This window comes from Staurois parvus, unplaced genomic scaffold (genome assembly GCF_062004578.1).
Source record: "Staurois parvus isolate SC_StPar_1 unplaced genomic scaffold, SC_StPar_1.0 ptg000489l, whole genome shotgun sequence".
NCBI lineage: Eukaryota > Metazoa > Chordata > Amphibia > Anura > Ranidae > Staurois > Staurois parvus.
This window is the reverse complement of record NW_028318285.1, coordinates 117,200-139,941: the sequence shown is the minus strand read 5'-3', so window position 1 is coordinate 139,941 and position 22,742 is coordinate 117,200. Positions and strand designations below refer to the sequence as shown.

The window sequence follows — 22,742 nt, the reverse complement described above, 5'->3', positions numbered from 1 at the left end:
TGGCCCGCTGCCTGTCGCTTCGCCTGGTAGCCCGATGTGCCTCTGCCCGGGGTCCTGCCCGATGTGCCTCTGCCCGGAGTCCTGCCCGATGTGCCTCTGCCCGGAGTCCTGCCCGATGTGCCTCTGCCCGGAGTCCAGCCCGATGTGCCTCTGCCCGGTGTGCCTCTGCCCGGAGTCCAGCCCGATGTGCCTCTGCCCGGAGTCCAGCCCGATGTGCCTCTGCCCGGAGTCCAGCCCGATGTGCCTCCGCCCGGAGTCCAGCCCGATGTGCCCTGCCCGGAGTCCAGCCCGATGTGCCTCTGCCCGGAGTCCAGCCCGATGTGCCTCTGCCCGGAGTCCAGCCCGATGTGCCTCTGCCCGGTGTGGCTCTGCCCGGTGTGCCTCTGCCCGGTGTGCCTCTGCCCGGAGTCCAGCCCGATGTGCCTCTGCCCGGAGTCCAGCCCGATGTGCCTCTGCCCGGTGTACCGCTGCCCGGAGTCCTGCCCGGTGTGCCAGTCTTTGATATCCCGCCAGTTACCAGACCCGGGCGGTGGAACATTTTTCCCAGCTAGGACTGTTTGGAGCATCCTGAGGCCGCTCCTTGAGGGGGGGGTACTGTCAGGAATGGACTGGCCAGCAATGGTGGGACTCACCTGCCTTTTGATCTGCAGTACCAGGGCTGGCCAGCGGGTGCTCCCAGCAATCAGAGACTCAACCTTTCAGCCAGCTAACACCTGGAACTGATGATACTGGTGTATTTAAGGGATGGCCAGACTTGCAGACTCTGCCTTGGTGTTGTGTTTGTCCTGGGCCCTGTATCTGTCCTGCATCCTGTTTCTGTTCCTTTGCTACCTGTTCTGATCCCTGGCTTGTGACCCTGACCATCCCTCTGCCTGACCCTCTGTACTACGCTGCTTGCTACCTGCTGAACCTGGCCTGTGACCCCGACCATTCTCCGCTTGCTCCCCCTGTACCTACCTGCCCAATTGATATTGACTCGGCCTGCCTGACGACGCTTGCTTGTATGTACTGTTATCTGTGGGTGGTTGGTTGGGTTTGTTTGCACTGTATTATGTTTAGTATTGCACTGCGTTTATGTTTGTATTGTTAGTGTTAATAAATTACATTGTTAATCACATATCTGAAGTCTGCGTTTCCCTGCTTCAGTCACACACCTCTGGTCACACCTGGGAGCCCTGACAGCATGAGTTGTTTTACGCCTTTTCTTTGCGAAAGGACTGCTCCCACTGCGTTCTCGGACACGTCTACTTCCAATATGTATGGCAGGGATGCATCCGGGTGACTTAAAATGGGGGCTGCCGTAAACAGCTTCTTCAGGATCTCAAAAGCAATCTGCGCCTCTGATGTCCAATGAAAACGTACCCCCAGTTTTGTAAGTTGGGTGATGGGAGATACCAGGCCTGAGAAATTCTTGATGAACTTTCAATAAAAGTTTGCAAAGCCAATAAATCGCTGAACACAATTTTTATCTGCGGGTACTGGCCATTCCAGAATTGCGGAAATTTTCTGAGGATCCATGGCAATTCCTGTGGTGGAAATGATTAGCCCCAGGAACTGGATGCTGTGCTGTTTGAAGCTGCACTTCTCTGCCTTGGCATACAGCCCGTGCTGGCGAAGTCGCTCCTGACGTGACCTCGATGTGCCTCCAAGGATGGAGAAAAAAATCAGAATATCGTCAAGATAGACCACAACAAAGATGTCCAGATAATCTTTGAAAATGTCATTGATAAAGTGCTGAAAGGTGGCCGGTGCATTACACAACCCGAATGGCATAACCAGGTACTCGAAGTGCCCGAACCGGGTGCGGAAAGCTGTCTTCCACTCATCCCCTTCGCGTATACGGACCAAGTTATAAGCGCCTCTGAGATCCAACTTGGTAAAAATGGATGCCGCCTTCAATCTCTGGAATAATTTAGGGACTAGGGGAAGAGGATAGCGGTTTTTAACTGTAATTTTGTTCAGCTCCCGATAGTCAACACAGGGTCTCAGGGACTTGTCTATCTTTTATACGAAAAAGATTCCGGCTCCAGCCGGTGACGTGGAAGGGCGGAAGAATCCCTTTTTTTGGCGCTCTCGTCTATGTATTCCTTCAATACTCCCAACTCCCGCTCTGACAAGGGAAAAATTCATCTGAAAGGGATCTCAGACCCTGGAAGAAGATCAGTTGGACAGTCATATGCCCGATGCGGGGGAAGGATGTCTGCTCCCCGTGGGCTAAATACGTCAATGTAAGGATGGTAGGCCGAAGGAATTGTTTGAGCTAACTCTTCATCTGTGTTCACACAGCATAGGGTCTGGGTGGCTACCGGTGTCCTGAGGCAACAGTGCTCTTGGCAATAAGATGAACTGAACTGACCCAGTTGTCCAGTTAATGCGAGGGTCATGGGCTCGTAACCAGGGAAGCCCCAAAATAACTGGGAAGAGTGGGGACGCGATGGCGTCCAAACGGAGGAGCTCCTGATGATGACCAATCACTGTGGTGCAGATCGGGGGGGTCTCTCGGTCCACCAACCCAGATTTTATCCGAGACCCATCGGCCAAGAAGATATTAAAGCCTTGCTCTTTAGTCTGTAAGGGAATCTGCTGATGAGCTGCAAAGCCAAGATCTATAAAGCAACTGCATGCTCCCGAATCAATAATGGCCTTACTGGGACAGTTCTTCCGGGGAGCTGGAAAGAGATAGGCACAGCTAGGTGAGTTGCGTTATTCAGGCAAGTAGGAGACACAGCCGAAGCGACAGAGGCACACTTACTCATTTTCTCAGGGCAAGAGTGCACCATATGACTAGCCGCTCCACAGTATAGGCATAGGACGGCTCCGGACTTCGATTACCAACTGGAGAGCTAGGCTGGAGCGGGACCCAAGGTAGCACCCATGTTGGTCTGGGACTAGGATTGGACCTTTCTTGTCTACGTTCCCGCAGCCTGCAGTCGATTTGAATAGCCAAGGTGATCAGATGTTCCAGAGATTCGGGTACGCCCATTCTGGCTAGCTTGTCCTTGAGTGGGTCGGACAGGCCTAGACAAAATTGGTGACACAGGGCTGCATCGTTCCACTGGGTGTCCCCGCTCCAGCACCTGAATTCGGATGCATAATCCTATGCTGCCCGGCGGCCTTGTTGCAGGGTATGCAGAGCCGCCTCAGCAGAAGCGGCTCATCATATAATTGCGCCATCGCCTTAAAAAATTAGGAAACTGAGTCTAGATGCGAATGGCGACCTTCCAGCAGACGGTGGGCCCAGCCTTGGGGTTCCCCCTGCAGTAAGGATATAATGAACCCCACCTTTACAGATTCTGAAGAAAAAGTCCGTGGCTGTAGGTCAAATTATAACAGGCAGGAATTCTGGAAGGCCCTGAAATTCCCCTCAGCCAAAGTCTGCTGTTTCACCAGAGCCCCTGATGGTGGGGATGGATTTGAAGCAGCCTGAGACCAGGTCGCGGCTCCCGAGTACAAGCAGCTGTGGTAGAGGTAGCCACCAATGGCAAGTAGGAGGTGAGAGCCAGATGTGAAGAGGTGTAGCGTAATCAGACAGGCCAGGGCAGCGATTGCTGCCGAGGGCACCTAGGTCCTAGCGCCCGCATGTTGCTGCTCCTAGGTAATCTGCGCGTGCGCAGGCCGTGCGCCGTGGCGGACCCCGGGATTCCTGACAGCTTCACCTCATTATTTAATCAGTGTGGGATGTAATATTTGTTTTATTGTTCATGTGGGGGGTCTGCCCCTATTTCTGAGTGTATAAAAAGCTGTGTTTCTGTTCAATAAAGTAGTTCCAGTTTGCAGCACGCTAGTGTTGCCTAGTCTTGGGTCCTGTGTCCCAGTGGCGAGGAAGCGGTTCTCTGACGGAAGGCACAAGCTGGGTGCCAGGCATTGTGTCACATTTGGTGCAGTCTGGGAAGTCCAAACCACCACCAGGATCTGAGGTCCGGTTAGTAGAATAGGAGAGGTAGAAACACCAGCCACCATGGAAGAGGAATTTGTAAGGAGAGTGCATTTGATGAAAGTGCAGCACAGAGCACCAGTACTAGTGCAGGTCCTGCTGGGATGGTATGACTATGTCCGCTGGCAACTCTGGAAGGAAGCACTAGTCGGAGAGCAGTGCCACCAAGGAATAATTCTCCTCTCCATCCAGGAAAGTTACTGGTTGCAGTATGAAGTGCGGGTGCTGTTATTGGGGGAACAACCACACAAAAAGTGGACAGCTGAATTAAGCAGGCTAGTTCTGGTGGAGATGCGGCTAGACGAATGCTGCAGAGCCCTCCGCTGGCATGTAGTCCAAGTGTGCCCTTGGACAGCAGACAGCAGCCTGGCAGAAGGATTTGGCTATTACAGCTTGGGGCTGTTGTACTGGAGGCTGTCAAAGGACCCTGACTTTGGGAGTGATCTGGAATGGCGTTGGGAGGAACTCATGGATTACAGAGACCAGATGCTGAACATCTCGGCACAAGAAGATATGGAGTTTCTAGCCATTGAGGAATGGGAGCTGGAACAGGCATATAAAAGGCTGTTCGACAAAGCTCAACAGTATGCCCTGGCACCTGGGAGCTATCCAAAGAAGTGCTGGCACTGGGCCCAAGTGCTGCCAGCCCGTGCCTGGATTTTCAGCGATTCCAGAGACTGGGGATTTAGTAGACTTTTTTGCTAAGGAGAAACAATCCAGTGAGCTTCCAGCAGAACAGTTGGCATCAAGGCAGAGTGCTGCTGACCTGTGCCTACAATAATCAGTGGCCCTGAAGGATTTGTGCGAGGCCACTGAATTTTCATTTTGTTTCCCAGCGGAAGAGCTGGCATCACTGCTAGCTCCACTGGCCTCTGTTCAGTACCAACAGCACTTCCGGAGCTCCAGAGAGCCAGGGTGGGAAGCCCTTCTCCCCAGCAGTAGTTCTACTGTCTGGGAGAGGAGGTGGTCATCCTTCTTCCCCAGTGGCAGGTCCACAGTCAGGGAGAAGAGGTGGTTGTCCTCCCTACCCAGCGGCAGTTCAGGGACTCGGGAGCGAAGGAAGTTGTCCTCACTCCACAGCAGGAGTCTGGGAGTACAGGAGATGGAGAAGCTGGCTCATCTCCCCAGCAGCAGTTCCACAGTCTGGGAGAAGAGGTGGTTGTCCTCCCTCCCCAGTGGCAAATCCACAGTCCAGGAGAGGAGGTGGTCATTGTCCCTCCCCCAGCGACAGTTCTACAGTCTGGGAGAGGAGGTGCTTGTCCTTCATCCCCAGCGGCAGTGTGGTGACTCAGTGGTGCAGGAAGTCATCCACGCTCCACAGCTGGAGTCTCGTAGTCCAGGAGTTAAAGCAGCTGGCTCATCTCCCCAACAGCAATTCCATATTCTGGGAGAGGAGGTGGTCGTCCTCCCTCCCCAGTGGCAGATCCACAGTCCAGGAGAGGAGGTGGTCGTTCTCCCTCCCCAGCAGCAGTTCCACAGTCTGGGTAGAGGAGGTGGTTGTCCTTCATCCCCAGTGGCAGTGTGGTAACTGCTGGGAGGTCCTACTGGGATGGTATGACTATGTCTGCTGGCAACTCTGGAAGGAAGCACTAGTCGGAGAGCAGTGCCGCCAAGGAATAATATATAATTAATAAATAATAGTGCAGGAAGTCCTCCACGGTCCACAGCAGGAGTTCAGGAGTTGGAGCAGCCAGCTCATCTCCTCAACAGCAATTCCACATTCTGGGAGAGGAAGTAGTCATCCTTCCTCCCTAGCAGCAGTTCAAGGACCTGAGAAAGGAGGAGGTCGTCCTCCCTCCCCAGTGACAGATCCACAGTCTGGGAGAGGATATGGTTGTCCTCCCTTCCTAACAGTCAACCAATGCGGAGGAAACTGTATTCCCTCTGCAGCAAGGATCCATGCACCTGGGAGACAGTATCAGAGAAATGTTGTCCCAGGAACTAGATGAGGGTATGGGAGATGGAGCAGCCACAGTCCAGGAGAGGAAGTGGTCATATTCCCTCTCCAACAATCAACCAAAACGAAGGATGTGGGTTCCCCAGCTGCAGCGCCAGCAACCAGGCAGAGCGCTGCTCGCCTCTGCCCAGCACCTACTATGTCTTCACAGTTCCAGGGAGTTGGGGTAGTCAGCCCCCCTCCACAGCAGCAGGCCAAGACCTGGAACAATAAAGACCTTCCAGCTTAAGCCCTGTCAACAGGGCAGAGTGCCGTTGGCCTCTGTCCAGCACCTACTTCACAGCTCCAGGCAGCTGACCACACCCGAGAATGGTAAAGACCTCCCAAATGAAGTGCTGGCAGCCAGACAGAGGGTCCACAACCTCTGCTCCTCCCCTACCAATGACAACTTTTCCCTGCGGCCAAGAATGGAGATTATGTAGACCAACTATGTGGGTTCACTCTGCCCGACAAATGCATGTCCAGACCGGGTGGAGGTCTGGGACCTGGCTAGTTGACTTTTGAAGGGGGATAAATGTGACAGACCCAACCTAGACAGGAGCTTTTGGAGGGGACTGCTGGCTAGCCTCTTGCCTACTGACCAGCACCCTGGCATCTGAGTGGGCGCTATTCTTTAATGTGTGCCTGGAGTAGTTTACTTGGTATTCAAATCCATGTCTCCCCAAAACACACAGACTCTGAAAACTGGAGGACCAACATATGGATTTGGGGTCTCTGTGCCTAAACTAGCATTAACTGCTTCAACCCCCTCCTTCCTAGTCTCAGAGACTCTAAGAAGATGTTGATGTAATTAGAAAAATGTGAGGACTCTTGCTCTAATGTGTTTATTAAGGTGTTATGTATTTACTATCTTCTCCTATTGTGTGCCTCCTAGGTGTGCATTCCCATTGTTAATTGAGTTAATTGAAGCTCCTACATGATGAGATTAGACTGATGTCAGCATCACCTAGTTATCTAATCAGTGTGGGATGTAATGGTTTTTTTTTAGTGTTCATGTGGGGGCACTGCCCCTATTTATGAGTGTATAAAAATCTGTGTTTCTGTTTAATAAAGTAATTCCAGTTGGCATCAAGCTAGTGTTGCGCAGTCTGGGTGCAATGCCAATGTGAAAAAGTAATTACACCCCCCCCCCCATGATTGAGCTGTGATTAACCAGATGTTTTGTAAAGCTGAGTTAAATTTCACATGCCAAACCCAGGCCTGATTACTGACAGACCTGTTGCATCAAGAAATCACTTAAATAAAAGCTGTCTAAGAAAGTGATGCACACTAAAAGATCGTAGAAAGCAACATGTCATGCCATGATCTAAAGGGATTCAAGAACAGAAGAGTAACAAAGTAACTGACATGTATCAGTCTGGAAAGGGTTACAAAGCCATTTCTAAGACTTTGGGACTCCAGCGAACCATGGTGAGAGCCATTTTCCACAAATGGAGAAAACTTGAAATAGTGGTGAACCTTCCCAGGAGTGACTGGCCTACCAAAATTACTCCAATAGCACAATGACAACTCATCCAGGAGGTCGTAAAAGAGCCTAGAACAACATCTAAAAAACTGCACGCCTCACTTGCCTCAATTAAGGTGAGTGTTCATAATTGAACCATAAGAAAGACTGGGCAAAAAATGGATTCCATGGCAGAGCGGATCAGTCTGTGATGATGGATAATAATGTGATGAATGCTGAGAGTGAGACTTGGATTAATTCTTTGAGTAAAGGCAATACAGCTTCCCTTCTGGAGTGGATGGAAATGTGTAAAATTAATCTTATACAGGTCAGAGGAAATATGGGGCCCTCCTGCAAACTGGGTGCTAGAAGCTCCTCTACTTTAGACAGAAATATTTATCAACAATCTCCCTCAGAAATTCTATAAAGAGACACCTGTGACAGGCCACCTGGCACCCCACCTGTCACAGGCACTTTTATCCTCTTCCTACCCAGACCACTTTTCAGCTTTCAGTGCTCTCACATTTTGAATGACAGTTATTCAGTCATGCTACACTGTACCCAAAGAAAAATTTTATCATTTTTTCACACAAATAGAGCTTTCTTTGGGTGGTATTTAATCACCACTGGGTTTTTTTTATTTTTGTGATATAATTGAAAAAACAGCGAACGTTGTTTTAGTTTTTATTATAACATAATAACAAATAAGTAATTTTTCTTTATAGATTTAGGCCAAACTTTATCCTGCTACATATCGTTAAAATAGCCCAAATCAGTGTATATTATTTCGTCTGTGTTAAAGACTACATTATCATTTTCAATGATACGTAACCTATCTTGTAGATACAAGATAGGTTACGTATCATTGAAAATTGATCAATCCTGATGTACTGACTACCTACCTGATTTCTTGAGGCCCTGACATTACCAGAAAGCACAGTCCAAGGTATTTAGTAAGAGGCATGGTGAGTTTTTTGAAGTTGTAATTTTTTTCCACAATTCTTTGGAAAATTAAGAAATTAATATAATTTTTTTAACACAAAGTTGTCATGTTAGCAATTTACAGTATTTCTCACACAGCATAGGCATACTTGTAATTGAACCGCAAAACACATTCTGATACTCCTCCTGAGAATAGGGATACCACAGGTGTGAGAGCTTTTCACAGCCCAAACACATAGCGAGGCCCAACATCCAAGTAGCACCTTCAGGCATTCTAGGGGGATAAATTACACATCTAATTTCCTGACGGTGTATCACATTTTTGAAAGACCTTGGAGCACCAGACAATGGAATTACCAACAAAAAGACCCCATTTTGGAAAGAAAACACCCCAATGTATATTTTATGAGGCATGATGAGTCTTTTGCACATGCCATTTTTTTTCACAAGTTTTTGAAAAATGTCAGTTTATAAGATATTTATAATATACAGCATGTACATACCAAGAATTACACCCCAAAATACATTCTGCTACTCCTGAGTATGGCGATGCCACATGTATGAGACTTTTCCAGAGCTTCGCCACATAGAGGGCCCAACATCCAAGTAGCACGTTTTAGGGGCATAATTTCCTGATAGCCTATCACATTTGTGAAGGCCCTGGAGCACCAGTGTAGACACCCACAAAATGACACCATTCAGCTGAGCAAAGGGAAAACAAAAGATTACCTGTGACTTTATTAGTGCAGTTGCTCACAGAAAAGAGTATTGGTCTAGGCAGCAGGCAAGGACGTGGTCAGCGACAGTGAAAGGAAACGTCCAGGCAGCAGGCAGAAAAATTGCCAGCACAGCCAAAGTATTGGTCCAGACAGCAGCCAGAGAAATGGTCAGCACAGCCAAAGAATTGGTACTGGCAGTACACTGGAACATGATCCATAGTCAGTACAGGTAGTGGGCAGAGGTGTGCTCAGTTCAGGCAGCAGACAGAAGCATGATCAATTTGTTGGCAGCTGGAACCAATATCAAGTTCAGGGCCTCGGTCAGGTAGAATCTGGGCACGGGGTAGAGGCTTCTTCCCACCCAAATCTCTTCAAAACCTCTGCAGATCCTAATCAGAATTACAAAACCTGGAGAAAACCAAAAATGTAATTTTCTCCACTTGGAAAAATGACTCTGGAGTCCCTCACATTCGTGAAACCCCTGCGTTATCTTGAATCCCACTACTACAGTAGCAGGGCAAAAGATCAGTCCAAGCGGCAGGCAAAAAAAACATGAACAATTTGCAGGCTGAGGTGAGATCAGGTGGAAGGCAGAAACATGGTCAATAGTTTAGGCTGCAAGTAGAGGCATAGTCAATAAACAGGCCAGGGTCCGATCTGGAGCAGGCAGAGATATGGTCAGTTTAGGCAGCAGGCAGCGGTGTGGTCAAACAGGCCAGGGTCAGTTCCAAGCAGGCAGAGGTATGGTCAGTTTAGGTGGCAGGCAGTGGTGTAGTCAAATAACAAGTCAGGGTCAGTTCAGGAGCAGGCAGAGGCAGGAAGTCAGTTTTTCGTTCACCATCCTTCACTAATATTGTAGTGTATGGTAACAGTGGCAGCAGTCACCTATGCAGAGGCCTGGTTGGGAAGGATACTGGGGACATTGATAACTGGTGTCTCATCTAACTTCCCCTCTGGAGCACACCCAACATTTTTTCTACATCTTTGGCCTGTTTGTCTGGGAGGGACTTCATTGGGAAAATGGCAATCGTGGAGTCTGCTGAGTGCATCTGAGTGAATGCTTTCTGGTGGGCCTTCCAGGTACAAAAGGGCAGTGACAATCTCCTCCTGATATCTAAGAAAAGATCTGGGTCTCTCAGTGGATTTCTGGTAGATCACTTTAGAATTAAAAATTGCCAGACTGAAAAGATAAATGGAGACTTTCTTCTACTGTGTTTTTCTTGTTGCAAAGTAGGGCTATATCATCTGATCATTGTAGTCGACTCCCCCCATGAACATATTTTATTCATGCACACATTCGGGTTTCAGGACTGGGCAATTCCTTTGGGGATTTGTACAGAGATGTCGTTGTGGATTGAGGAAAGCATATATATGTCTCTTTTGTCCCTCCACTTCATAGCCAGTACTTCTTCGTTCTGCAAACTCACCTACTCCTCTCTTTGCAGTCTTGTATTCACTAGCCTTTGCAGGAAGCCGTTTCTGTTAGCTCTTGCTGGGCCACATACTAGTGTTTTTTCCAGTAAAGATTACGGAAAAGGGGCAGGCTGTGTAATATTAGCAACATATAGATGATAACCCTTTTCGAAGAATGGGAATACAAGGTCCCAAATGATTTTCTTGTCTGGGCAGTCACTGGGATGCAGCTGGGTGTCCTTTCCTTTGTGCATGCCGTGGTTCTGTCACATAACTTGTACAGTTTCACCCCATATTGGGCCCTTTTTGCTTGGGATGAACTGCTTGATGCCAAGCCTGCCAGTGAAGTGGATAAGTAACTCGTCCACACAGATGTTTTTGTTCAGGATAAATAATTGGGAGAATTTCTCTGAGAAAAAATAAGTGGCCGAATTTTAAAAAGTTTATCATATGCAGGGTTACTTCATGGAGGGCACTGAGTGTTATCGTTAAAATGAAGGAACTGTATGATCATTAAATATCTTGTTCTTGACATAAAGGACAAATAAATGGGCATATGATGGATGGGGTGGGTGGCCCAGTAAGAGTGTAATTCAGTTTTTTTGTGAGTCCTATATTAAATGTGAGGCCCAAAGAGATTTTAAATTCCTGCACTGTTAACCATCTCCATTCATAGGGACCAGTATAACTTGAAGTTGGGTTGTTGACTATAAATTGTTGGGCATAAATATTACATTTGTCCACAATTGAATGTAATAAGTCATTTGTGGAAAATAAATAAAAAAAAATCAATGGGTGCAAAATTTTCTGTGTTGGCCTTAACACCTGGCTGTGCAGTAAAAGCCTCATCAGCACCCACCAGTGCAGCCTCATCATCACCCATCAGTGCAGCCTCATCAGTATCCAGCAGTGCACCCACATCATCACTCATCAGAGCAGCCTCAGCACTCATCAGTGCAGCCTCATCAGCACCCATCAGTGCAGCCTCAATAGCGCCAATCAATGCATGCTCATCAGTGCACATCGGTTCAACCACATCCCAGTGTCCCTACCACAACAGTGTGTCACTACAGCCTACAATCACCACTATGTCTGAAAAATTATTTACCAGTGAGAAGGCATACCAAATCTTAAGTATGACCGATGAGAGCAGTGGGGAGTTCTCTGTGTCTAATTCTGAATACGAACCGGTGTTAGGTAGTGGGACTGTAACAGAATCAAAGGAGGAGAACAGTGTGCCCATCAAACAAAGGTGTTCTGGCTAGAAGCAGGCAACCACCATCAGTGCAGTGGCATCCACCTGTAGCGCAGTGGCATCCACCAGAAATGGAGTACCTCTGCATGAAAGTGCAGATACTAGTGGGGTGTCACATCAGCCCCAAAGGGTTAGGGCCCATTGGTATGGTATGCCACACGTAAATACACATCACCATCTGCTTCAAGGTTCAACATGTTGTGTGTTTGAGAGATGGTATTTTGCATACATTGGTTGTAACGAGGAGCTATTTGAGTTACTGTTGCCTTTCTATCATCTCAAACCAGTCTGGCCATACTTCTTTGACCTCTGACATCAACAAGGCATTTTCGTCCACACATCTTCCTCTCATTGGATATTTTCTCTTTTTTGGACCATTTTCTGTAAACCCTAGAGATGGTTGTGTGTGAAAATCCTAGTAGATCAGACCAGCCCATCTGGCACCAACAACCATGCCACATTCAAAGTCACCTAAATCCCCTTTCTTCCCCATTCTGATGCCCTGTTTGAATTTCAATAAGTCGTCGTCACCATGCCTAGATGCCTTAATGCATTTGTTGCTGCTGTGTGATTGGCTGATTAGCAATTTGTGTTACCAAGTAACTGAATAGGTGTTTGTCAGGGAGCGAGGAGCCAGACACACAAGGAGGTGCAATTAAAGGTAGGTTTATTTACACAGAAACAAGGCAAGAGTCTATGCAAGTCCGACAGCAACAGCGGATGACTTGGTAGGACAGAAATTCTCCTGCCGAGGTCGTCTTCCAGGATAATCAAGTCGAGAACCAGCGGGAATCGTAGCCAAAGCCGGGGTCAGAAGCCAGGAAGAATGGTCGCCAGAGCCGGGGTCAGAAGCCAGGAAGAATGGTCGCCAGAGCCGGGGTCAGAAGCCAGGAGGAGTCTTTGCCAAAGCCGAGTCAGTATCCAGGACAGCAATGAGTTAACTGAACAGGAGCTTGCAGCTGTGCAACAGACAGGACACGAATGCAATGGACAGCTACAAACAGCAGACTTAAATGTGATAAGCCGCCACCTCCTGGGAGGAGCTGCAGAGGGCTGAAAGCATAAAGGATCCCACAATGCTTTGCAGACCTAAGACGGATGCCAGCACATGGAGCAGCACAAGCCCTGAGGAAAGGTAGGACCTTGATAGTACCTCCCTCTCAAGGGCCCCTCCCCCTCTGCGGCTCAACATAAGGCTTCTGGGGAAAGTGGGCGTGAAAAGCGTGGAGGAGGGCAGGAGCATGAACATCCATGGAAGGAACCCAGGAACGCTCCTCGGGGCCATAACCACGCCAATGGACCAGGAATTGCACCCGACCGTGGACCAACCGAGAGTCCAGGATGCGGCTCACCTCATACTCCTCATGACCGTCAACCCGGATAGGACGAGGCCGAGGCAGAGAGGCAGTAAAGCGATTACAGACCAGAGGCTTCAACAGGTATACGTGGAAGACATTGGAGATACGCATCCCAGGAGGAAGAGCAAGGGCATAGGCAACCAGGTTCACCCTGCGGAGGATGCGGAAAGGACCAACAAAACGGGGAGCCAGTTTCAGTGTGGGCACCCAAAGATTGAGGTTACGAATGGACAACCACACCCGATCTCTGACTCGGTATGAAGGAGCGGGCAACCGTCTACAATCAGCCTGGAGCTTCTGGTGCTGTGCTGAGTCCTTCAAGGACCTCTGGATCTGCCCCCATGAAGAACGCAGGGCAGCAAGACGGTTCCCCATAGCTGGAATGTCCTGTGGCGAGAGCAACTCAGGCAATACAGCGAGTTGGAACCCATAGTTGGCCATGAAGGGAGACATCCCGGAGGAGGAGTTGACAGCCGAGTTCCTCGCAAACTCTGCCCATGGCAGGAGATCGACCCAATTGTCTTGATGGTCTGAGATATAGCTGCGAAGGAATTGTTCCAGGGCCTGGTTGGAATGCTCCGCAGCCCCATTGGACTGCGGGTGGTAGGCCAAAGAGAAGGAGAAGGCGCGCCAGAACCTGGACACAAACTGGCTCCCACGGTCCGAGACAATCACCCTAGGCAACCCATGCAAGCGAAAGATCTCCCTGGCGAAAACCGTAGCCAGTTCTTGCGCAGTCGACAATTTCTTGAACGGAACACAATGGCACATCTTGGAGAAACGATCAATGACCATAAGAATGACCGTATGGCCTTGAGACGCAGGGAGGTCCACAATAAAATCCACGCCCAGGTGTGACCAGGGACGCTCCCCATTAGGAATGGGTTGCAGAAGGCCCAATGGAAGATGCCGAGGAGATTTATTCTGGGCACAGACAGAACATGCTGCTACATATGAGGCGATGTCGGAATGGAGAGATGGCCACCAGAATAGACGAGAAACGACCCAGGACAACTGGTTCCTCCCCGGATGACCGGCAGTCTTGGAATTATAGTAGGTACGCAGCAGGGGGGTGCGCAATCCCTCAGGTACGAAACATCTGCCAGCCGGTCTCTCAGGAGGAGCATCAGTTTGAGCCGCCAAAATCTGTTCCCCAAGGGGAGAAGTCACGCTGGTACGAATGGCAGCCAGGATCTGATCCGGAGGTATGACTGAGGTCGGCTCAGAGTCCTCCCTGGACAGCTCAGAGTATTGCCGCGACAAGGCATCAGCCCTGACATTCTTGGAGCCAGGCAAATAGGAGACCACATAGTTAAAACACGACAAGAACAGAGCCCATCTGGCCTGACGGGGCGTCAACCTCTAAACCTCCGAGAGATACGTCAGATTCTTGTGGCCAATGAAAATGAGAACCGGAACCGCAGAACCCTCGAGCAGGTGCCTCCATTCCTTGAGAACCTGAATAATGGCCAACAACTCCATGTCTCAAATCTGGTAGTTGCATTCTGCGGAGGAAAGCTTCCTTGAGTAGAACCCACAGGGAAGCAAGGGGTCCATCGGGCGACCGACGCTGAGACAGGAGGGCGCCTGCTCCTGTCTCAGATGTATCAACCTCGAGGACAAAGTGCAACCCAGGATTGGGATGAGACAGTATCGGAGCCGAAGCGAAGGCGGATTTCAGAGCTTCGAAAGCTAAGATGGCCTCGGATGACCACTCGTGGGTATTACTGCCCTTCTTGGTCAGATCTGAGAGAGGCTAGGCCAGCGTGGAGAAGTTCCTGATAAACTTCCGATAATAGTTGGCGAATCCCAAAAAGTGCTGAATGGACCGAAGACGACTGGGATAAGGCCACTGCAGAACCGCCGAGATCTTCTGAGGGTCCATGGAGAATCCCACAGCGGAAATGATGTAGCCCAAAAAGGCAACCTGGGATTGGTGAAATTCACACTTCTCGAGCTTACAGAAAAGCTCGTTCTCACGTAACCGTTGCAGCACCCACTTGACATCCTGGATATGAGACTCCATAGACGCAGAGTAAACCAGGATATCGTCCAAGTAAACCACCACGCACTGCTGCAACAAGTCATGAAAGACATCATTAATGAACTCCTGAAAGACCGCTGGCGCGTTACACAACCCGAAGGGCATAACCAGGGATTCATAGTGGCCGGTTCTGGTGTTGAACGCAGTCTTCCACTCGTCGCCCTCCTTGAGGTTGTACGCTGCCCTAAGGTCGAGTTTAGTAAAGACTGTTGCTCCCTTGAGGTGGTCGAACAACTCGGTAATCAACGGAATTGGGTAAGCATTCTTAATCGTGATTCGATTGAGACCCCTATAATCAATGCAAGGCCTTAATTCACCGCCCATCTTTTTCATGAAGAAAAAGCCAGCTCCTGCTGGGGAAATAGACTTGCGAATGTGCCCCCGGGAAAGCGCATCCGCAATGTACTCCTCCATGGCCTGATTCTCCACAACCGAAAGAGGATACACCCTGCCACGCGGAGGAGTGGCACTGGGTTGCAAGGCTATGGCACAATCGTATGGACGATGAGGAGGCAGAGCACCGGTGCGCACCTTGTCAAACACGTCCAGGTACTCCCCATAGTCAGTGGGCAACACAGAGTCCAAGGAGGCACACAACACCTTAACAGGTCCACGGATGCAACCGGCCCCACACTGTGGAGACCACGAGAGAATTTTGCGCGACCGCCAATTAAAGGTCGGATTGTGCTTCTGAAGCCAGGGATATCCCAAAACCATGGAGTAGTGTGGAGAAGAAATTACCTGGAAACAGGCCAACTCCCTGTGAACAGCCCCAATAGCTACTTCAACCGGCAGGGTCTCGTGGGTGACCTGCGGCAGTTGCAGGGGCCTGCCATCTATCGCCTCGAGAACCAATGGAGTAACTCGAGCCTGCAGAGGAATGGAGTACTGGGCAGCAAACGAACTGTCCATAAACAACCCGCCAGCACCAGAGTCTACCAACGCCTGGGCCGTCACTGAGCCTTCTGCCCAAGAGAGGACAACGGTGATTAGCGGTTTATCCACCGGGGACGAGGAAACTCCACCCAAGATCTGCCCCCGACAGGATCTCAGGTGCGAGCGTTTCCCGGACGGACCGGACAGGACTGCCGAAAATGCCCACCGAGACCACAGTACAGGCAGCGACCCTCCCGACGCCGAGAGGCCCGCTCCCCCTCGGAAAGGCGAGCAAACCCCAGCTGCATGGGCTCACCGCCAGACAAGCCATCCCCTGGAGACGTGGGAGGAGAGGGAGGAACGGGTGGGAGAGAAAACGTAGGCGCCAATTGGTTAGGAGGCCTCCACAGACGCTCCTTAAGTAAAGACCTCTCCCTGAGCCTGGTGTCAATCAGGATTAGGAAGGAAATAAGTGCTTCGAGCTCCACAGGCAGTTCTTTGGCTGCAATCTTGTCCTTCAACGCATCTGAGAGACCATGAGAGAAAGCAGCCACCAGAGGCTCATTGTTCCAACCCACCTCTGCCACCAGGGTACGAAATTCTATGGCGTACTCGGCAATGGTCCGTGAACCCTGATGCATGGACATGAGCAGCTTGGCAGCAGAGGCGGGGCGAGCAGGCACATCGAATACCCTACAGAAGTAGGCCACAAAACCGGCAAACTCGTGAATCATAGGGTTATTGTTCTCCCATAAGGGATTTTCCCAGGCCAAGGCCTTGTCCGAGAGCAGCGAGATTAGGAAGCCCACCTTTAACCTCTCAGTAGGAAAAGCGTGGGGTATCAACTCAAAATATATGCCCACTTGGTTAAGGAAACCCCGACACTGACTCGGCTCACCCCCAAAGCGCTGTGAAAGGGGGGCTGAACCAGCAGTCATACCTCTGGGCACCGCAGGTGCAGCAGCAGATGCAGAGGTAGGCGCAACAACCGGAGCAGCAGCGGGAGCAACCACAGGAGTGACAACTGGCCTAATTTCACCAGGAGCAAGGTGCGCTGTGCGTGCAAGTAGCATCTGCAACACCTGAGCAAACTGATCCAACAAGAGATCCTGCTGATCAAGTCTGGCAACCAACATAGGGAGCGAGGGCGTACCTGCACCGTCAGGATTCATGGCATTCGTGTAGTGTCAGGGAGCGAGGAGCCAGACACACAAGGAGGTGCAATTAAAGGTAGGGTTATTTACACAGAAACAAGGCAAGAGTCTATGCAAGTCCGACAGCAACAGCGGATGACTTGGTAGGACAGAAGTTCTGCCGAGGTCGTCTTCCAGGATAATCAAGTCGAGAACCAGCGGGAATCGTAGCCAAAGCCGGGGTCAGAAGCCAGGAAGAATGGTCACCAGAGCCGGGGTCAGAAGCCAGGAAGAATGGTCGCCAGAGCCGGGGTCAGAAGCCAGGAGGAGTCTTTGCTAAAGCCGAGTCGGTATCCAGGAGAGCAATGAGTTAACTGAACAGGAGCTTGCAGCTGTGCAACAGACAGGACACGAATGCAATGGACAGCTACAAACAGCAGACTTAAATGTGATAAGCCGCCACCTCCTGGGAGGAGCTGCAGAGGGCTGAAAGCATAAAGGATCCCACAATGCTTTGCAGACCTAAGACGGATGCCAGCACATGGAGCAGCACAAGCCCTGAGGAAAGGTAGGACCTTGATAGTGTTCAATTGAGTGTATATTGCCTCTATATGTTTTGGGAGCACCAGCAATACTCCTGCTAACACCTATGATGGCACCATATTAGTCCAGTTACAAAACAGTTATTTTCATAATATGTTGGTCACCGCCTTTTTCACTCTCATAATTGTATGTGGCATGTGTTTATATAGCCTCTTGTCATATAATTTTAGTAATCTAGAGCAAGTACGCAGAGCTTAACCTCCGTGGAGGTATTCCCGAGTGTAGCTCGGGGTAAAGTTTCAGCACCACGAGTGGTAACCCCGAGCTACACTCGGGAATACCTTGCAGCATTGCTCCGGGATCTCTTCTGTACTTACCTTGTCCTTCGCTCTCGCAATGTCCCCCCTGCAGCGTCCCCGGCCATCTCCTCCGGCTGATGCCGGCATCTGTCTTCCGGTTTCCGTGCCCTGCGACGTCGGGGGACTTAACCGGCGGGAAATGTAAAAATGTCAAAAAGTGAAATTCACTAAATACACTAAAATCACACAGTATAACATTACTGTATGAAAGCATTTCACATACATTTTGTCCCTAGTGCTTTGTCCTGTGCCCTGCCTGCATTTTTACTGTTCTTTCTGCCTGGAAACTGAGAAATGTCCATGGTGTCCAAAAAGCGTCCCTTTAGGTCAAAAGCAGTTTTAGACCAGCTAGAGAACAGCGATAGTAAATTAGAACCACTTGCAGAATTGAGTGATAATGATTCGTGGGGAAATTCGTCATCAGACACTGAATGATTTTGCGATTTTGCTCAGTGATGTGCGAACTTGGCGCTCCATTTCAAATTTCAGTGTTTTTGGTTTGATTATATTATTGAATTAAATTTATTATTATTTTTTATGATTATTAAATTATAATTTATGATTTCGTGTTTCGAATTTCTAATACCCGGAATGTTTACTAGACTCTTATTAGGACAGATTTCAGTGAGTTATTCCTAAAAATTACAGGCCTACAATAAAAAAACAACATATTTCCATGCAAAAAAATGTACCGCTTTGAGCACAGAAATACTGATATAATCAGACCGCTAGGGAGGTTAAAGACAGAAAAGTCATAAATATATGTTTAAATATGTATGCCTCTTCCATGTCAGTAATTTGGGGTATTAAAGATAGCAATTAACACTATTAAGAAGTAAGGTCAGCTGTGGAAGCCTTCAGGTCTTTTTGATGACCGGCTTTCTTTGGGTCATTCAGATGCGCACACACACACTGAACTTCACTATTGTGGCCTGCCCAGGGTAAAAAACATAAGAAATTACATACCTCCCAACTTTTTGAGATGGAAACGAGGGACACCTATTAGCAAATATATATATGTAGGCATAGGACCCCCCCCCCCCCCCCGCCATGCCCTTTTAAAGGAGAATTATACAGAAAAATAGATTAGTTAAACTCACTAATGCTTTTTTTTTACCAATATTATTCCTTTATACTGGCTTTTGAAGTTTACAAATGCAGCAATTTAGAAACTGGATGAAAGGTTTAGCACTGGAAAACCCTTTTAAAAGATAAATAGTTCATTTTATATACAACTATATTGATCAGACCAAAATGAGGGACACATGAGGAGGGACAGAAGGACTTTGTTCCAAATCAGGGACAGTCCCTCAAAATCAGGGACAGTTATATTCTGGCAGCACCTGAAACTTGTCACTCCTGGCCTTACAGAATAATGGCAACTCTGACTCCAGCCTGCTCAGTGAGCAATGAATGAAAAAAAGAATGCTACTTACCTATTGCCCAATAAGCAGGCTGAAGACACTGGAAGATGGCATGCAGCGTGGCAGAAGTGTGTGTGAAGAAGAATACTCATTGAACTGAATTGATTGGCTTTAAGACCTGTGATATTGACCAAATTGGTCCAGTTTGTACTGGATCAAGTGACAATCTCATTTTATAAGAGTATCAACAATGTCCATCTGTCCCTTGTTGGATTATGAAACACTTTGCAGTGTGCTGAATATTTCCTGCCTTAAGGAGGGTTGGATCTTGCCTGCACATAGCCTTTGAATGTATATGGGGAGTCTTATAAATTGTTTTGCCTGCCAAATGATTTGTATGTCCGTATTTCAACTGTATACTAGTTGTTTGTTGTGAGTTCTGCAGTAATACTATAAAAATATGATCTACTTTACTAATGTGCATTATTCTAATTTATTTGTGTTTTTCTGCAATACAGACACAGGGGAGACCCCATCAATAGGAAATCTTGATGTTTATATGGCTAAGCTTCATAGTGTGATTGACCGTAATCCAGCTCAGCATGAAGAATTGGTTATTCGAATAAAAGAGATTTTATCTAGGATTAATAGGTAATATTTGTCTGTTATGCAAAACATTATCTGAAATAAATAAAACAATAAGAGTTATGCAATGGGTAATATGCATGGGACCCATTTTGTATTGTTACTGTCGTGCTTGAAGCACCACTGCTTAAGTCTGGTCAACTTTTTGTGATCATCTTTGTCTGACATCATTACAATAATTTAAAGATTTATTACAGATGACATCCAAGCTATTAAAGTTGCACACAAGAACACAGTAACAAGCGAAGGCAGGTCTCTGCTTCATTATGAGCATAGCTTAATCCAGCTACTTGCCAGCAACATTAATAGTTAAAGTGTATGTAAATCCTAGCAGTGAGCTTCTCTTATTTTAAATATAACATAAAAATGTTATTTTATATCTATTTGATAAGTGCAAATAAATACCTGCTTATCCTGCCAGAAGTGAAGTGTGTTTCTAACTTGCCTGTGATACAATTATTAGCCCGGCCCAGTTCATCTGTGTGTACTACCATAACACCTGTTCTAGAGATGAGGGGGGGGGATGTTTGTGCTTCTTATCAGGTGCAAGCAACCCAGGGTGACAACACTGTTTCTCCATAGATACAGTAAAGTGAGTTACTTTTGTCACTGTGGAACATAAAATATATTACTGGCAGGATCACCAGGTGAAAATAAAGAATAAAAGCTTAAAAAAAGCAACCACAAGCTGCAATATATTAAATGTTTGTTTTTGGGTTTATATATGCTTTAAGAGTGTTACTTCAGAGTTGATAAAGGAATCTAAAGACAAGTTGTTACCAAAAGCAGAGCAGGGTTAAAGTGACCCTGTCAGCACAGGGTCACTTGGTATGTTAATGCATACCTATATTAGAAGGGGAAATATGTTAATTTTTTTTGTATTGAGTGGGTAAGGGAAACCACTGCATGAAACAGAGGAAACAGGTATTCATCCCATTAGACCAGTTGAATCCATACAGTGGTCAGTGAGGAGCAAAAAGGTAGCATATCCTCAAATGGACAGAGGGGAAGAGACCTCTTCTATTATCAGCATGCTTTAACAGACAGAGTTAATCTGCGCTAACATGGTTACTTTAACCAATTCAGCTATTTGGACTTACTTAGCATGTCCATAGAATAAATGATTAAGCACAAGTTGATGACTGCAGTAACATCCATCAGCTTGTTCCCATGTTACTCAGCCAGCTCCTGGCTGCAAAGTTAAAGTGATCCAGGTGGCTGTTTTACAGTGCATTAGGCACAGTTCTTCCTCCCTTGCGGTTCCTGGGCTCTCTTGCTCTTACTCAGAGCCTGGAACCACATCAGCCGGCTTCAGGAATGAAGCCAGAGTTGGCAATGAGTTTGTCACTTTCAGTTTCTGAGCTGTCATTCCATGGTTGTATTTGCCAGGGAAGCATCTAACCAAGCACAATCCTTGCTTGGTTAGTTGCTTTGGGAGACATTGAAGTCTATTAGACCCACTGGCCCTGATTTACTAAGAATTGAGTCCACCAGCAGACTCTGAACATCCAGGCAGACTCAATTAAATCAATTAAGACCTGACAGTCTTCTGAGAGGCTTCTAGCAATCTCATTGAAAAGCGTCTACTTTCCTATTAGTAAATGTGGAATCATGTCTGGTACATTTTTAGGTGCAATACCAGATATGTTCGCTAGGTGGCGCACAAGTGCTGGCTTTGTCCCGTTGGCGTTTTTTTTCTGTTTGCATATGAGAATACTTAGAATGTAAAATAAAAAGTACACCTATATTGTTTTTTTTCTAGCTATTTCTCCTAAATGATCAGACAACTAATGCATTTCCTAATGAATGTCATACATTCTATTTTCAAATGTTAAACATTTTCACACTTATATCTCAAATAATTTGGAATGTCTAGTTCTAAGTTCCCAATATAATGATATAGCTTCCTTCTCTTTAATCATGTAACTATTTTATGTTAAAGTCATAGTGCAGTGCTATAAATGCATGTGATCAATAATGAACGCATGTAAAATCCAAAAAGTGCAAACAATTGCAATAATGATGTAAACTGGTAAATGGTGCTAAAAAGATTCATCTAATCATTCCTGAATAATGAATGTAATTCAGGAATATAATCTACTGTTCATCACGGATAAACCACACATGCCATTTGGTACTCTCACACGAAGGAAATTCCATTATTCAGGAATGATTATATGAACTTTTTTTTAGCACCATTTACCAGTTTACATCATCATTAATGGGTGGCACAGTGGCTTAATGGGTAGCACGTCTACCTTGCAGTAAATAGGTTATAGGTTCAATTCCCAACCATGGCACCTCCTGCATGGAGTTTGCATGTTCTCCCTGTGCTTGCGTGGGTTTCTTCTGAGTTCTCCAGTTTCCTCCCACACTCCAAAGACATGCTGGTAGGTGAATTGATTCCTGTCCAAATTGGCCCTAATATGTGTATGTATGAATGTGAGTTAGGGACCTTAGATTGTACGCCCCTTGAGGGTTAGGGACTGATGTGAATGTACAATATATGTGTAAAGCACTGTGTAAATTGACAGCGCTATATAAGTACCTGAAATAAATAATTGCACTTTTTGGATTTTACATGCATTTATGATTGATAACATGCATTTATAGCGCTGCACTATTACTTTAACATATTTCTATTCTGGGACTGTTGCCAATACCCAGAGTGCTAGCCTATACCTAGATTTATATTTATCTTGTGTAATACCATTTTAGTAGTCTATATAATTTGACCAGCGCCGCTTTATCATTTT

At 47.5% G+C, this 22,742-nt stretch overlaps 1 protein-coding gene across 1 annotated transcript in view; it reads left to right on the top strand.

Annotated features, from left to right (window-relative positions):
* HMG20B (high mobility group 20B) overlaps positions 1 to 20,409 on the top strand; it is a 981,246-nt gene extending 960,837 nt beyond the window's left edge. The window contains exon 9 of the mRNA XM_089689659.1: positions 19,860 to 20,409. Within this exon, the coding sequence (XP_089545785.1) occupies positions 19,860 to 19,996 (137 nt within the window). The 3' untranslated portion in view covers positions 19,997 to 20,409. The remainder of the gene's footprint in view (positions 1 to 19,859) is intronic.
* The last annotated feature ends 2,333 nt before the right edge of the window (positions 20,410 to 22,742 follow it).